At 37.8% G+C, this 15,757-nt stretch overlaps 1 protein-coding gene across 6 annotated transcripts in view; it reads right to left on the bottom strand.

The window, feature by feature from the left end:
* The window catches only part of zbbx (zinc finger, B-box domain containing), a 74,453-nt gene that overhangs the window by 35,359 nt on the left and 23,337 nt on the right, over positions 1–15,757 (bottom strand). For all 6 annotated transcript variants that reach the window (XM_040009191.1, XM_040009196.1, XM_040009193.1 and 3 more), the window contains 2 exons: positions 5,537–5,719; positions 761–941 (listed from right to left, as the gene is read on the bottom strand). In XM_040009191.1, the coding sequence (XP_039865125.1) occupies positions 761–941; positions 5,537–5,719 (364 nt within the window). The remainder of the gene's footprint in view (positions 1–760; positions 942–5,536; positions 5,720–15,757) is intronic.

The following is a 15,757-nucleotide window of genomic DNA, read 5'->3' as shown; positions in this document are numbered from 1 at the left end:
GTGCCTGGAAGTCCAAAGTTAAAGAAGTCCATTCACTTTGTTTCCAAGACTGAATCCAGTTGACTGCAATGTGAATACAGACTGTATGAATTAGATGGCAATTATTTGCAAACCCTTAACAGTCTGTTTGAGAGTCACTGCAGTATGTCCAAGTCAAAATACCACTGTTTGCATACAGGTTGCTTCCCACCCAACAACTTATACAATCACAATCAAAAGTGGTCATCCCGAGCCCTGCTGTTAACCGAATGTGAAAAAAGTTCAGTGCAATCACCAGCCACTGCATTTTCCTAATCACAATGAGGTTGCCATCCTATTTTCACTTTAGTGTGACTGAACCATAAGTTGTTTGTCACTGGGCAAGAGGCAGGATACACCCTGGTCAGATCCATTAAAACAAACAGAGATGCACAACCACTCACTCCCAACAAAATTTACACCTGGAAGAATTTACAGTCACCAGTTGACCTAACATTAGTCTAACAAGCATGCATTCAGACCTTGGGTGGAAGCTGATACACCCAAAGTAAATCCACAGGTACAGGGAGTATATACTAACTCCACACAGAAAGGAACCAGAGACGACCTTGCTGAATGGTGAGAGTGCTAGTCAGTGGCAGCCATTCCAAGACTGTGAATTACAAAGAAAAACTGCTTTGAAATTGAAAAAAACAAACAAACAATAAAAGATAAATATTATGTTCTCATTATCATTAGTGTGAAAACACTGGGTAAATTTAATCAGTTCAATTTAGTGTACCTGGTCTGGCAGGTATCCAGACTCCATCATTCTTCCCCCTCCATAATTTGAGCGCCACCTGGAAAGATCTTGCAGACTCCTCCTCATTGTACTCTCCTTTAAGGAGTGAGGGTAGAAATCCTTTGTTATCATCTTCAGTGATTCCCACCTTTTTCTCCTCTCCATGACTCCTAACTAACATCTGCAATAGAAGAGTTGTTTCATCAATGTACTTACAGGGATTGATGGCAAACAGTGTGATGTAAGGGTAAGAAGCACCCTCGTGCATGATAAGACTCTCACTGATAAAGGTTAGTGTTAGTGTTAGCACAAATCAAATACTACTCACAAAAAACTGTTTTTCTGATATCCTAACATGGCAAATATAATCAGAATGATGGTGCTAAACCTTTCAATTTTTTTTTGATGACTGCAATTTAATGAAGGGGGTCAGTTAATGAGTTTTTGTGTGCTGCAGGAACTGAACTGTATTCATATTCTAAAGGCAAAGACAAGCAAAACCTAAAACATGCATATGTACGAGTGTGGCTGTAACTTTGGCAATACCCTTGTTGATGCATCATTTTAGTGGCAACAGGAACTCTTTATCTATCTTTATATTAGACCTCTAAATATAAAGTCAACTGAAATAAGGCTGAAAATAGAAACTGTTCCTCATAGTAAAGTTCATTTGAGGTAAAAGAACAATGATTGTTGTACACACATATCACAGTGACTAACAAAAGTCAGTAAGCATTCGGCAGTTGGAAACCAAACAAAACAAATCTGCTTAAACTCCCATAGATGAGTTGGTAGATATTTTTTTGCTTTTGTTTTTGTTCTCTGCCATGAAATCTTATTTCCTGTGTAGCTCTGAGTTCCCTGGCACAGCAGGTTTTGTGCTGGTAAGATGCAACATGTTCAACTTATCATTCCTGAATCAACTTCTGATCTTTGCTCTAGGTGTAAAAAAGAAACAGATGGCTTTTTCCACATGTTTTAGACACGCAATAAACTAAAAGATTACTGGTGCTCAATAAGAGAGGATATACAGGACTGTCAGATGTGAGATACCCTCTTCACCTAGATTAGCCCTTTTAGAGGACATATCTGATGTCCCCCCCTGTCAAAGGAAACCAGGCACAGTATATCAAACCAGCCATGACTGCTGGCAATATTCGTATTTCTCTCCTATGAAAAAGTTCAGACCCCACCTTCATCTCCATGTCGCTTCATTTAATCTCCAAAGAAAAAGACATCTTTTTGACAAATGCTGGTCTGATTTCAGGCACTACATTCATAATAGATTGCTGTCTTTGTTGGGTTTATATGTTTGTTTTCTACAAATGTAAATTTCTGTGTAAGTATTGTCAAATTCATGAGTTAAATCTATCTAACTTTTTTATAGCTGAATAACTGTACTCTTTTCTGTGTTGGTGATATAACATTTATTTATTCATTTGCATACAGTACGTATATTTTACTGTTTTTAGTTGTTCTCCTGCCTTAGAAATTATTGATTCCAGTATAGTTCTTGTCTGGTAGTGAGTGGGAGTGGGACTGGGCTTAAGGGACTGTTTTTGTTTTATTATGTTTTATTGAGTCTTGCTTAACTTATCTTTTTTTAATTGTCACTGATGTTGGAATATTTTATTTCTACTTTATTTTTGTAAATGGCCTAATGTTTCGGGAAAAAATGTAATAAACATAGTTAAAACAAAGAAAAAAATCATTACTGAAGGTGTTGCCATGGTTTTGCTTGGAAAAAATGTGTGGTTACTTCTGTTTAATCTGTTGGAGATTTTCATTCACTTCCATCTTTTCTGAATAGCTTTGGGGTGCTGAAAGCAAGCCTGACACCGTGTTTGTGTCCTTGTTTAAGTGGGTATTAACTGTTTCCTTGATGTGTGTTATTATTTTTTATTGCCATTCTTTCTATTCTTATGCTCTTATGCGAAACGGCTGCACTGAACTATAAGCATAAAATTTTTTTAATGAGTGCTCTTATTTTTTCTATTAAGAGATACTTATATTTACATCTGAAATGGGGGGGGGGGGGGGGATTTGGACATTAGCTTACAATTTAGTGGATCATTTAATGAGTAGTTAATACAATTGCAGCCTAGAACCAGCCCCTTAGATGTGATGTTAAAAAAATAAACAATAGCTGTCTTTTGGGGGGGATAAAATGTTTAATAAATTTTGCACACAAAGGCAGCCGTCGTTTTTATTTTGTTGCAGTTGTTGCTGTTTTTAAATCATACTGCATTCTGGGTAATGATGTCAAATAATTGTAACAGTCTTGGTCACAATCTCTGGATCCTCTAGCAAGACAAACATGTAATGTCTCCAAGAACCTCTATTTAAGCCCAAGCACAACCTAACTGAGCAGGAAAGCTTAACTGCCATTATCAGAGATGTGCATTAAAATGACAACTATGATAGAAGGGACGAGGCAGCTGTCTGACTTTTTAATCCAAGTCAGTGTTGTTTTCACACACAAACACAATCCATAATATTGACTCACACACTTCGCCTGGCCACTGTCTACCTTCATCCAATATGTCTGTATCCAGCTAAGTAGCTGCATCACTCTTAGTTGAAGAACAACATGCACTTTTTTTGCTGAGCTGGTGACACTGTTGGTTGTCAGGTTCCTGCTGACTGTTGGTTCACTTTCAGACAAAGCGACCACCATAACGAACAGTTTGCTGCTTAGTGGAAAACAGAGGTGGGAAGTAACAAGTACAAATACTTCACTACTGTAGTTAAGTAGAATTTTAAGGTATCTGTACTATACCCATTTTGAAACAAATATTTGTACTTTCTACTCCTTTTCAAAGCAGGCTCATTACGTTAGGTTTAATTTTTCACGTCACTGCAGGCCATCAAACATCAAGCCGATTTGGGCCTAAACAGTACAGCATGAAAGGCTATCGTGTTCATGTATTTATCACCAGAGGGATGTCACATAAAAGAGATTAATGAGGCAAAACTGTGTAGCATAGTTGGAGATTACAGTGGGCTGGTGTTTTGTTTTTGTTTCCTTCTTCTTCTGTTATTTAACACAACACCGGAACGACTGCAGGTGTCCATAAATTGTGGTCGTGGTACTTCAGCAAGCATAGTTAAACGTGTCGCTGTACTCCTTTCTATGCCTGTGTAAAGCACCCTGTGTGTTAGATGTATCAAAACTTGTTTCCACCACTGAAAAAAAAATCCATAAGTCAACATTTTCATGTTGTTATTTTTTTTCAATTGTGAGTTTTGTTTTTTCTTTTCTTTTCAGTAATGGAAATTAGCTTTCATAGAACTACACAAATTAACTTTCCTGCTTCTTTCTCCTCTTCCTATTGACAAGAAAGCTGTGAAGACTAAAATCAACCCTCTTCTTTCCTTTGGACTGGTAATCACAATCAAAAGCAGCACAATGTGACATTTCTTTTTCATAATTTATAATGGCGACCTTGTAATGATCGCTCTGGAGTGCCATTAATTTACCCCAAGTGCACTGCACACACAAAGTAATGGTGTCTTTCATAGGTCAAAATATGGATTATAAATTCAGGATTTTTCAAACAATGAAAATATGTGTTTATAACAGCCTAGATGAGTTTCAGGAGAGTAAATTTACACCTTGAGGCCCAAATGTTGAGTTCCTTTTAATAAAAATGACACATCAATTTTAAATATTCAGCCTATTACCAGAATTAAAAACATATTAAGTTATGTGTTAAGCAGGGAGGTTTCTATGTCTGTTGCTGCTCAGACTGGTGAAAATTTAAAGCCTGTATATGAAGTTTTAACATATACGTTGAACACTAGTTTGACATTCAAAGACATTTCCTCAGTACCTTCTGACCCCAGCTGTTCAAAATGACTGCTGTTTGAATAAGGTCAACTGAGCTCGGTGGTATAAAAAGTCTGAAATGTCAATCTAACTGTTCTTGCCAGACCTACACAGCTGGAGGGCATTTTTTAGTCCAAAGGTGCATGCAGTTCACCAGCCTGCCTGTAGATACAGCCTGTGGATATAGCGTCAATTAGAGTTTGTTTGAAGTCTTTTCAATTGACTCACAGTGTGCAGGGGTAAAATTTAACAGTGTTAAGGCTTGTCTGGTATGTCTGAATTAAATTTTCACAGCCGGTTAACTGCAGTAGAGAAGAAAATGTATTCAGTAATCAATGACCATTTGAAATTTTTTTACATACGTAAAAAGTAAATAAATAATTGTTGGTATAACAATTGGCAAAGCCCCTATTATTAAGAATATCATTTAATCTCATATTTAGATTTTCTTTAAATAAAATGGATGGAAAACACGTTTAGTATAATTTAATTAGTTTTTATTATTCCCTAATTAAATAAATAATGAATAAAAATGACAAACCTCAAAAATTATGTGTGAAAGACAGAAGCTTTGTTTTAAAGAAAACATGGCTTTTCTTATACTTCTCGTTTTAAAGCCCTGGCCTTGTTATCTAGTCCAATATTACGTTTTTGTAAGTGTCATAGCTCATCTTACTGCAACATTTCAACATCCATTTAAGCTCTGCTTAATTTTTTGTCATCAAAAACTCAAGTAAGCAAAATTACTCTTTAATGCTGTATCTTAGTTTGTTTAGCACAGTGCTTAGCACAGTTAAGCACATGCATACTGTACAATATTTAACATATTAAACAAGTCAATGCATCTCCACTTTGATCATGTGTACAACTAGCTGAGTAGTTTAGAAGACTTCATAAACACTGAATATTTATATATCAATAAGTATTAAATGGTAGTTATTACTTACCTTGCCACAGTCAGGATTTTCCTCAGCTTCTGTTCTTTTTTCTGGACTCTCATTTCGCTGTCTGAAACTGGGGGTAGTACCAGGATTGGGATTAGAACTGGTGCTATAGTAGGAGCTAGAGTCAGTCTGTTTCTTGAAGCTGTTGACAACATCTCGAGTGCTCACACGGGTCTGTAAGTCTGTCTGTAACAGAAGGCCATAGCATGTGAGACTAGATCACTATGTTGTTACTCATAAAAATGACAGAAACTAAATACTGCAAATAATATAGCAGATGAAAAAAAAATACTGCATTAGGACAAATGGGGACGAATTGATACATAAGCTATAGCATAAAATCATAAAAGAGGTATTTATAAATTAAAAGTAAATGTCAAGGTTACTAATTTCTGCACAAGGCAATCCTATGAAAGTATGTTTAGCTAACCTGCATTTCTCTGAAATGTTTGTTTATAAATAGCTCGATCCCACTTGCAGGAAAAACAAGATCAGAGGCAAAGCTGTGCATTTTGTTGTAAAAAAGCCACAGGAGTGCAGAGGTAGACTCTTCAACAATGCTATTATCACAAAGATAAGAAATGTTGATCAGCAATAACAATGAACAAAAATTTATTAATAAATAAAGGTTGTACTTTCTTTACAATGAATGTCCTAAAAGTTAAACTGCAGACAACAGAGTGACAAATTTTCCAGAAATGAAAAAGGTGTTGAACAAATTTGATACACAGTAATGACAAAAAGTCAATGAGATGAGGGCTCTTTCAACAACTGCCACGAACCCCATTTAGAGGTTACAACCTAATCATTTTAAGTGCTCATACTTACATCACTGGCATAACCTTGAAAGTCACAACAATGAACTCCATTTTATATAGTTAATGTGTGCATCTTTATTTTATGTAAATTAATCCACAAAGAGCCTGGGCAGAAAGGGCGACATGTATAGACTGGAGAAGGACATGGAGCCTCAAACTGAGCATTGTGGCCATCGCTATCTTGTTTTTGCTGTGACATCAGTGGAAATACTATTAGGTCAAAGAAAGATATGAAGGAGAATTCTTAAGGAAATAAAAAAAGATCGTCTGACTTGGTGCTAGGCTGCTCAACTGTGGTGGTAGATATTGTTGATATTGGACTGCTTTAGAGAAACTACAATGCTGTAAAGATGGACTAAAAAAGTCTATTTTAAATACACTGGCTCACTCTCGCTATGTTTATTCACCATGTTTGGTCAAAAATGTGTCTTCACTACGACATTTAGGATTATAGAAAAAAGAATATATAGGCTTTAAATTGAAATGAAATGCTTGTCCACTGAGATTAGTGGACATCATAGTATTTCCACTGATGTCACAGCCAAAACAAGATGGCGATGGCCAAAAGTGCTCTGTTTGAGGCAGTAAATGTAATAACCTGGGATCCAGCTTGAAACAAATCAGAAACACCCCTATGATTAAACAATAAGTAAGGAACATGGCTACCCTGCCTGTGACAGGGTTAAATTGGTCTCACCCTGGAGCCAGATCTGTGCATGGTGCTCACAGGAGGGAGCCCAGTGGCTGGCAAAGCCAGAAGGTGGTTTAGGGTTTAGGTGCTCTGTGTATCAGGCACAAATCAGGGGCAAAGGTCCTGACAAATCTTGCTTTAGAAACATGGAATGTCACCATAGCTGGACTGGCCATCGGGCATACCGGGCATTTGCCCGGTGGGCCGCTGGCGATTTTTTGTTTTTATGGGCCGATCAATTTTTTTTTTTTTTTTTGGAAGGGTATAAATAATGAAAGGTGTTGGATTGGCCAATTGGTCATGATCGAATCTGGGCTGGACCAATTACAGCCGAGGAGGTCGGATGCACCCTCCCCCTTGTTTAGCAATCTTATAGAAGAACTAAAGAAAATGGAGAACAAAAAAAGGAAAGGAGGTGCAGAAAAAATTAGGGCCAAAAAGAAACAAGCCCTTCAGCCAGACGCTACGGAGCCCCGCAGGGGACATGGGAGAAAAAAAAATTAAGACGGACTTTTGCGAGATCTCGCAAAACTATCTCGGGATCTCGCAAAACAAACTCGGGATCTCGCAAAACTTTTGCGAGATCTCACAAAACAAACTCGGGATCTCGCAAAACAAACTCGGGATCTCGCAAAACTTTTGCGAGATCTCGCAAAACAAACTCGGGATCTCGCAAAACTTTTGCGAGATCTCGCAAAAGTTTTAGCCGCATTCTTCCCGTTTGCTCGAAGCTAACGGGAGGTCGAGACCCACTACAGCCGGGAGGAACACCGCTTTCCCGGCACATCGTGCCTCGACCTCCCGGTCGGCTTCGAGCCGGCGTCCGAAGAATGCGGCTAAAACTTTTGCGAGATCCCGAGTTAGTTTTGCGAGATCTCGCAAAACTTTTGCGAGATCCCGAGTTAGTTTTGCGAGATCTCGCAAAAGTCCGTCTTAATTTTTTTTTTCTCTCATGTCCCCTGTGGGGCTCCGTAAGACGCTGCCAAATGTGTAAAAATAACTGAATTGTTTGGCGGTAGCTATGGCATAGCTTCCACAGATTTAGCAACATCAGCAAGTGGTGGAGGCCAGCAGGTGGATAAGGGAAAGGGGAGGCAAGAGGAGGAGAGACCCGAGGCGGCCGCCGGTCATAGTGGCTGAGGATCTGAACTTCAGGTAAGAAGTTATGACCTGCTGTCTATCTGTGTCAGATATAAACCAAGTTTAGTTGTAGTTTGTTTTCGTTGTGCTGACTTTTTACAGTCGCTTAGAATAACTGGTACTACGTACTAGCTAGCATGACGGAGTTTATATACTGCTGGGCGGGTGCTATGAAGTTACTGATAGTAAATTTTATTTTATGCTTAAGGTTAGTTTCTCAAACTCCTCAAAATCTTAACAAATTGTGCCAATCCTTACATGTTGCACCAGGCTGATTTATCATCAAAAGTGGAGAAGTCTGTGACAGAGGAGACAGAAGAGCAGCAGAGAGAGATGGAGCGAGAGAGAGAAATAAAAGAGCAGGAGAGAGAGATGGAGGTGGAGAGATGACTTTATGTCATCCATGAGGGATGCATTTGACATATGTTTCACATATTATAGCCCAACAAGTTACTTATAGCAATTTAAATACGAGCAATCAGTTTTTGGCAGACAATCACTTTTTGGCACAACACCGGCTATTGCAGTTAATAATACAACAGCTTCTTGCCATTTTTTGTGTTTATTTTTATCGCTGTGTAACTGAGTTCAATTGAAAGCCTGCATGGCTAGTACCTCTTGCCACAAGTTCCCAGAATCCTTTGCGGTTTTACCCCTGAATGACGTCACATTTTTGGTGGGCCGGTCTCTAGTCAAAATGCCCGGGCCGATTTTTTGTCCCAGTCCAGCCCTGAATGTCACCTCTTCATTCAATATTGTATTCCATGACTAACCAAGGGTGCGAAGACTATAGACTTACATTTTGTCCTTAAGTAATACACCAACAAATGTGGAGTCAAGAAAACATTGAGGAACTGAAAGTTTTGTTAAAGCTACATAAGAGTTTTAGTCATTTTGATCATCTTTTCTGGCAATTATGGACAACAACTCATATTGGAGATATTCCTCACACTCGTTCTGTTGACATTTTTCATCACTGACTTTTTTAATGGAGATGTAACCACAAATTTCAACTGTGTTCATCATGTGCAATTTAGTTTGTGAGCTATGGTTTTGCTGCATTTTCGGAATTTAGAAAAGGTGGTAGACTGACAAGATGTAAGGAAACTTTTCCATGTGTCCCTGTTGCACCACACCTGAATAAAATTAGTAGGTCATTGGCAAGAGTATAGAACTTGACTGCATGATGAAGTGGCAACCCCTAACCATACTTGAGTAAATTTAAGTAAATTTAAGTGTTTGGAAAAATGTACTTCTTAAAGTACTTCTATTGCACCATGTTCATTCACTTATGCGCTGCTGTAACATGAATCAAATGGCTGAATTGCCACCTCAGCATGCAGTCAAGTTTTATAGAGTCTTGCTAATGACCTACTAATTGTATTCAGCGGTGTTGCAACAGGGACACATGGAAAAGTTGCAGGACACCAGCCCTCAAGGACCCATGATGTAGAGCATTTTGTAAAAAAAAAAAATGCATATCCATTTTTTTGGTCAGTGGGTGACACAAAAAGGAAACTGGCTAACAGTATTTAGGCTCTATCAAAAGCTGTGTGAACTGGAAAGATGAAAGATTTACTTTCCTTACAAAAAGACCATGGTTTATGCACAAAATTGTTCTGTAATCTGTTTTTTTGTTTATTTGTTTTTGTTTATATGTGGACAAACAATTAGGTGATTAAATCTCTTTTCAATAACTATATTCCCCCTAACTCTGCTGTAGTATCTAATATTGTGAGTCCAGATAAAGAGATAAAGTCATATTTTGACAGAAAGCACACCTAGGGCCAGATTTACTAATGGTCTGCGCCAAATGGTCTGTGCAAGACCATCTTCTGATGTTCCAAAGCTGCTGTATTTACTAAAGAAGCTCAGTGTCAATTTTGTGACTAAAGGACATGGATATGGGTATTTTTATGGAAGCCATATTTTAGATGTATTCATTGGAGTTTTGCTTGTAGAACACAAGATTTTGGGAGGAGAGTCATTAAGTGAATCACATAAACTTAATTTACAAAATGTTCACAGCATACAATTTACTGCGAATTGTATCGACTTAAAAACACAAAAAAAAAACATGTTTTATTTTGCACCTAACATGGTTGTGATAGTTGTTGCTAGGAATGTTAATTTATTTGGAGTCAGAGACAGAGACGATATCAGAACAAGTGTGTAATTGGGTGGGTGTATCGCTCAAAGCTGTAAATGTGGTGCATATATCCTCAGGGGAAAATCTGTATTCCCCAACCACATGTTGACTGGTTTCCGGAGTTTGCAGGCTGTCGTTGGATGAAATCAGTCACAAAGAGGGTGCTACACTAAAAAGCTTGTAGTGATTTCTTTGGTTTCTAGCAGACTGCAACAGGACCCTGTAATCTGCAACTATTCACTTACTCACTACTAGCTGAGCAGTAAAACTAAATCATAAAAGAAAAGGCATCATCTTCAAGGTAAAAAAATGTATCTTATTGCTCAAACAACACACTTCCAAAAGCACAACTTTAACTGAAAGCAGACATACTCCATTTTTGGTTTGCATCACTCTTTTCATAGTTGCTGCTTAGAGAGTACTTTGCAAGGGTTTGCAGAAAAATCGAAATTTTCCATATAAACTTCAGGCAAACGCTGCAATCCACTAGTGGTCCAAGTGATCACAGGCAGGTTTTTGTTGCAGCACCATATAGCTTTTTGAAACCAATTTTAGCTAGCAACAGCAAGTAACTTCCTACACTGACAACAACTAGTCAGGGAATACCCATTTTTCACTGACCAATCACTGCTTGCCAGGGGTAGCTTACTGGTCTATAAGGCGTGCGTAACTGGGGCTATGAGAAACTGCCAGCACATTTTCCCTAGTGAAAAATGTCCAGTAGGTAATTTCCAGGAGCTTGCCAACTGGTCTCTAGACCTGTGTGACTGGACCCAAGCTTTGGCTCTGTTATATAGGTTTCACTACACCCTTGCCCCAAATGTTTAGGGTCAAACTCCAAATATTACTTCCTCCTCAGTAGTATTGGTATTTTGATGAAATAGAGCACAGCTTCAGAGTGCAAGAATCCCAATACAAGACACATACAAGGATTTTTCTTGTTTTACAAGTAACCAATTTACCTTTTACAGTAACCAGAGTGATTTGCAGTGTTTCAGGTTTTCAGTCACATTCTCACACAGATTAGCACACATTGAAAATGTCCTGTGTCAATCTGTCTTTTCCCAGTAGTCTTCACACCCAGAGCAACTGCTTTTTTCCCCTTCAAACTGGCAGTTTATTGACAGACAGGCGTGAAGTGTGACAGATTAATGTCTGAATGTTACAAACCGGCTTCATATTACCTACACTGCCACACAGCCTGTTGGAAAAAAATGAATAACACATGTACTTAAGCACCCGGCAATGTAACAGTTCATCCCTCACCCCTTTATTAACACAGGGATGGATCAGGATCTGATGTAATTAATGTGGTGTCTTTTTCTACATCTGTTACATACAGATTTCAGGTTTTTAATGGTGGGATTGTAATAACACAGATCTTCTTTTTGAGTCCTGCTGTAATCGAAACCATAAGATTTATCCAGGGAACAGATGTCTACAGGGATCCCACACGCAAAGTTCCCAGCAATTTCAGACAGAAAAAAAATTGCCTTTATATTAAAAACACCTTCAGCTGCCTCTAATTAATCTGAAACATCTGTAAATCCTGCACAGCATATTTTTTTGGTTAGCAGACAACACTTCAATTCTGGTGATGGTCACGACTGAAATGAACTGGTTGTGTCTTTATTTATAAATTAGTGCACTGTTAATAGATCACTTACAGAACTGTTCTCACTGTACTGTTCTCTGTACTCACTGGCACATTTTTAAGAACACAGCCTCATCCTAATTTGTACCACTTAGTAAGTCAGGCCCCATTGTACCGTATGTTATTTTAGTTAAACCTTTTTCTCCTGTCTTTATCTTGGCAGTAGAGCTGGGCTGTGAACATATGTGTATTAATTCCCAGAGTTCACATTGTAACCAAGCTGGAAATATGAAAAGAAAAGAATCTGGTGGCATTAAGTGGCAGAAAATCAGCAGCACTTATAAACGTGACAGACAGCTGTTTAAAACAGCAGCTTAACTGATCTCTCATATGAGCAACTTCATCATTGTCGAGTTCACTTTACAATTTTCCTGTTTTTGTGGAGCTGCTGTCATTCAGGTGACACGTGAACAAGTTTTGCAGCATGTACTGTATATTATGGTAACTTTGTTATTGCTAGCCTCGAAACTAGACCTGTAGCAACCTCAGAGATTCACACTGCCTTACAAGATTCAGATAAGGCACAGGCAATTTACTGGACACAGAGATAGAGATGACATAAGACTTTTAACTCATACATTTTTTAAATGTGGGTAGGATGGCTCTCAATAAACTATGCACAACTATGCCACCATGAAAACAGGCATTTTTTAGCAGAAGATTTGTTTCTGTTGGCAACACTATCTCCTGAAAGCAAAAAGTATGACGATATAGAGTTCCTAGTCAGAGCCTCTTGTTCTGTAAAGGATTCTACATCTGGTCTTCCACAGTAACACAGTGTAATAATGTCTTATAGATGAATGGATTTGCATTCGCCCAACTAGACAGAAACATGCACTCAGTCTGAAATATCGCTGGTCTCATCAGTGATAGAAGCAAAGGCCAGCTAATTTGGTGATACACTCTAAGTGCTGAATTTAGTATCTTGTGAGAGGGAATGTCTCGAAAAATAATCCAACAAACCTGGGGACACTTTTTTTTTTTTTTTGACTGCAATCTTTGCGTCGCAAGAAATTTTAAACAGTGCAACTGCTGAAGCAATTGTTCTGATTCTCTTTCTGGTAATCAGATTATTATTTACAGGTATGAACTGTGGTTGTTATCAAGATTATCTAAGTGCTTCTGATACCAAATTTTGACAGCATGGAGACAATGAGCTGACTCTGGTAGCAACCTTTAGAAACGTATGATCTAAAAACCATACAAACCTTTGGCGGACACAAATGCTTCAAAGCTTTGATCTTTGCCAAGGTAACTGACAAGGTAACTCCCAATATATTAATTTCTTAATCCGATACGCTTTAGCACAAATATATAAACCACCAATAAAATAAAAAATAATATCATGTGAAAGAAAAGGTTTTCATAGAAATGTGTGGAGTCCTGTGAAAAACTGAGTATATTCTTCATGTTCACTGATGCTTTCATGAGAATTAAGAGAGTAAATGGCAGCCAGGTGATGTTAATAAATGCACTTGACTATTGATCACCATGAAGTGTGAGCACAGCTATAAAGGCAGAAGTTTTGGCAGTTTACTAATCAAGAGCATTCAGGTAACACAATGTCACAATCTTCAAATGGACATCCCAGTAAATTCACCCCAAGGTCAGACCATGCAATGCTCAGAGAAACTCCAAAAAAAAAAAAAAAACAAATTATAAAAAATACCAAAAAGCAACCTAGGAGCATCTCAGATCTCAGATGCAGCTCAGACTTTATGGACTTTAGTCCAAAAAAACACAGCAGCTGCCTTTTGGTTGTACTGAATCATTTCACATCCTGCGACCGATCACAACTTGTGATGACTAAATGGTTGCTTAGAGCTTAAGGGTTATTACAACCACTTTTTGATAGCAACAAATTAGTGATTTTCAAAAATCTATCACACTTAATTGCTGCATTATCAGAAACAAATTGCACGCAATTGCTAACTTGACCCCATTCAATCAAAGACAGACTGACTCGGTCTTATGGAAACATTTATGGCAGTTTTTTGTGACAGTGTTGGAATGCCTGAAGCAAAAAAAATAATAATTGAAGCGAGATTATTATCTTACTGGATAAAACAGATACTGACAAAGTTTAACTTTGAAGAAGTTTGCAGGTGATAAACTGCAATACTTTGTGAGTGAAGTATTGTCACAATATCACCAAAATCATGCATCAAACAGGAAAGTATCCCCAGCACAACAGGAGATCTACAACAGAATGATTTAAAATGAAATAAAGTGTTATAAATTCCCAGGCAAAGTCCAGACCTCAACCTGGTCAAAATGTTGTGGTGGGACACTAAGAGAGCTGTGTATAAACGAAGCAACATTGTAAAATAAAGAACCAGACCATATTCCTCGAAAACAATGTGAGAGGCTGAGAAAGTTATACAGTAAATTTGTAACTAAAGGTGGTTCTGCAAACTACTGAACAATGGGGAGTGTCTAGTTTGTCACAGGACTGCATGGAGTTCTGTGACAAACTCTCTTTTTCAGATAATTGTATTCATTACCTTTAATCTTTGTACTAGCTCTCATTTTACATAAGCTGCACTGACAAGCAAGTTGTCAAAAAATGTCAAGCATCCAAATTCTGTCTTTGGTTTGCAATAATACCAAAACTTTCAAAGATGGCCTCCTAAAAGTTGTTTCACAAATGACCTCAAATGAACTCATATATGTGCTTGTACCCTTTTAATCAATTTCAAACTGCAATCTACATAATAATAACGTTTAACAGGTCAGAATATAAACCATGGCAAGTCGTTATGTAACTGTAAGTGCAGCAGTCTTCTCTTTGAATTTTTGTCAGACAATCACTAAAGCCTCAAATCCTCAAAGACGGTATTTGGGACAGCCCTAGACTGCATAGAGTGGGTACAGCTTTGAACTTCTCCTTTCTTCTTTTTTCCTTCTTCAGACAACTTCTGTCACTTTTCGTTTGTACAGCTAATTGTAATACAATAAATGCCTTCAAGGAGAAACTGTCCGAAAGTATGCACTCATATCATCATACCGTATCATAATGCACTGTCAAGAATTCATAGACACTTTTTTAAGTTAATTCAGCCTCATATCTAAGGGTGAAAAGTTTTGTTCAAGTGTTTTTGCCAGTCTTTTGGGATTATCAAAGCTTTCTTCTACTGGGTTTAACTGTTAAGATTCTGAAAGCCATCCTTCAAATCTGACATCAAAAATAATGCAGTTTAAAGTTTACACAACGGCTTAAAATGGTAAAACAATCATGATGTTTTCGTCATTAATATTAGCTCTTAATTGTGCACACAGATTCTCGTTCACTTGGAAAATCTGTCCAACACAGTGCCACATAGTATCACTTATTGTAAGTGAGATAATCCCATCTATAATTTTTCCAGGATGTTGTTTAGCTGTGAAATCAGGATCACTGAACTTGCCTTCAAGAGAGTATGTTATTAGGGTCAAGAGAGTAATTTTAACTTTCCCTTTGGAAACAGACAAGTGATGTAGGGAAGACTTTGCGCACAACAATGAAAAGTAAACTCGCCCAGTCGCATCAATCAATTACTTAACCATAGTTTTTAGTTTCTAAAACCACCAGAGTTCTGCTAAGTTTTACAGTGCTGTAAGTTTTCTAAGCATTAGAAAGAAAGAGTGAGGGGGTGAGGGTAGTATGAGAATAGAACATTTTCATAACCTTTACATTTGCTAAATTAGGCACACTATTGTCAATTATAATTAATGCTGTAAAGCTTAAACTTAGCTATTAAGTTTCTTGATATATCATAGCATACCATATTCA

The sequence above is a fragment of the Simochromis diagramma genome, unplaced genomic scaffold, assembly GCF_900408965.1.
Source record: "Simochromis diagramma unplaced genomic scaffold, fSimDia1.1 OVJJ01000344.1, whole genome shotgun sequence".
Lineage (NCBI taxonomy): Eukaryota > Metazoa > Chordata > Actinopteri > Cichliformes > Cichlidae > Simochromis > Simochromis diagramma.
This window is presented reverse-complemented; position numbering and strand designations above follow the sequence as displayed.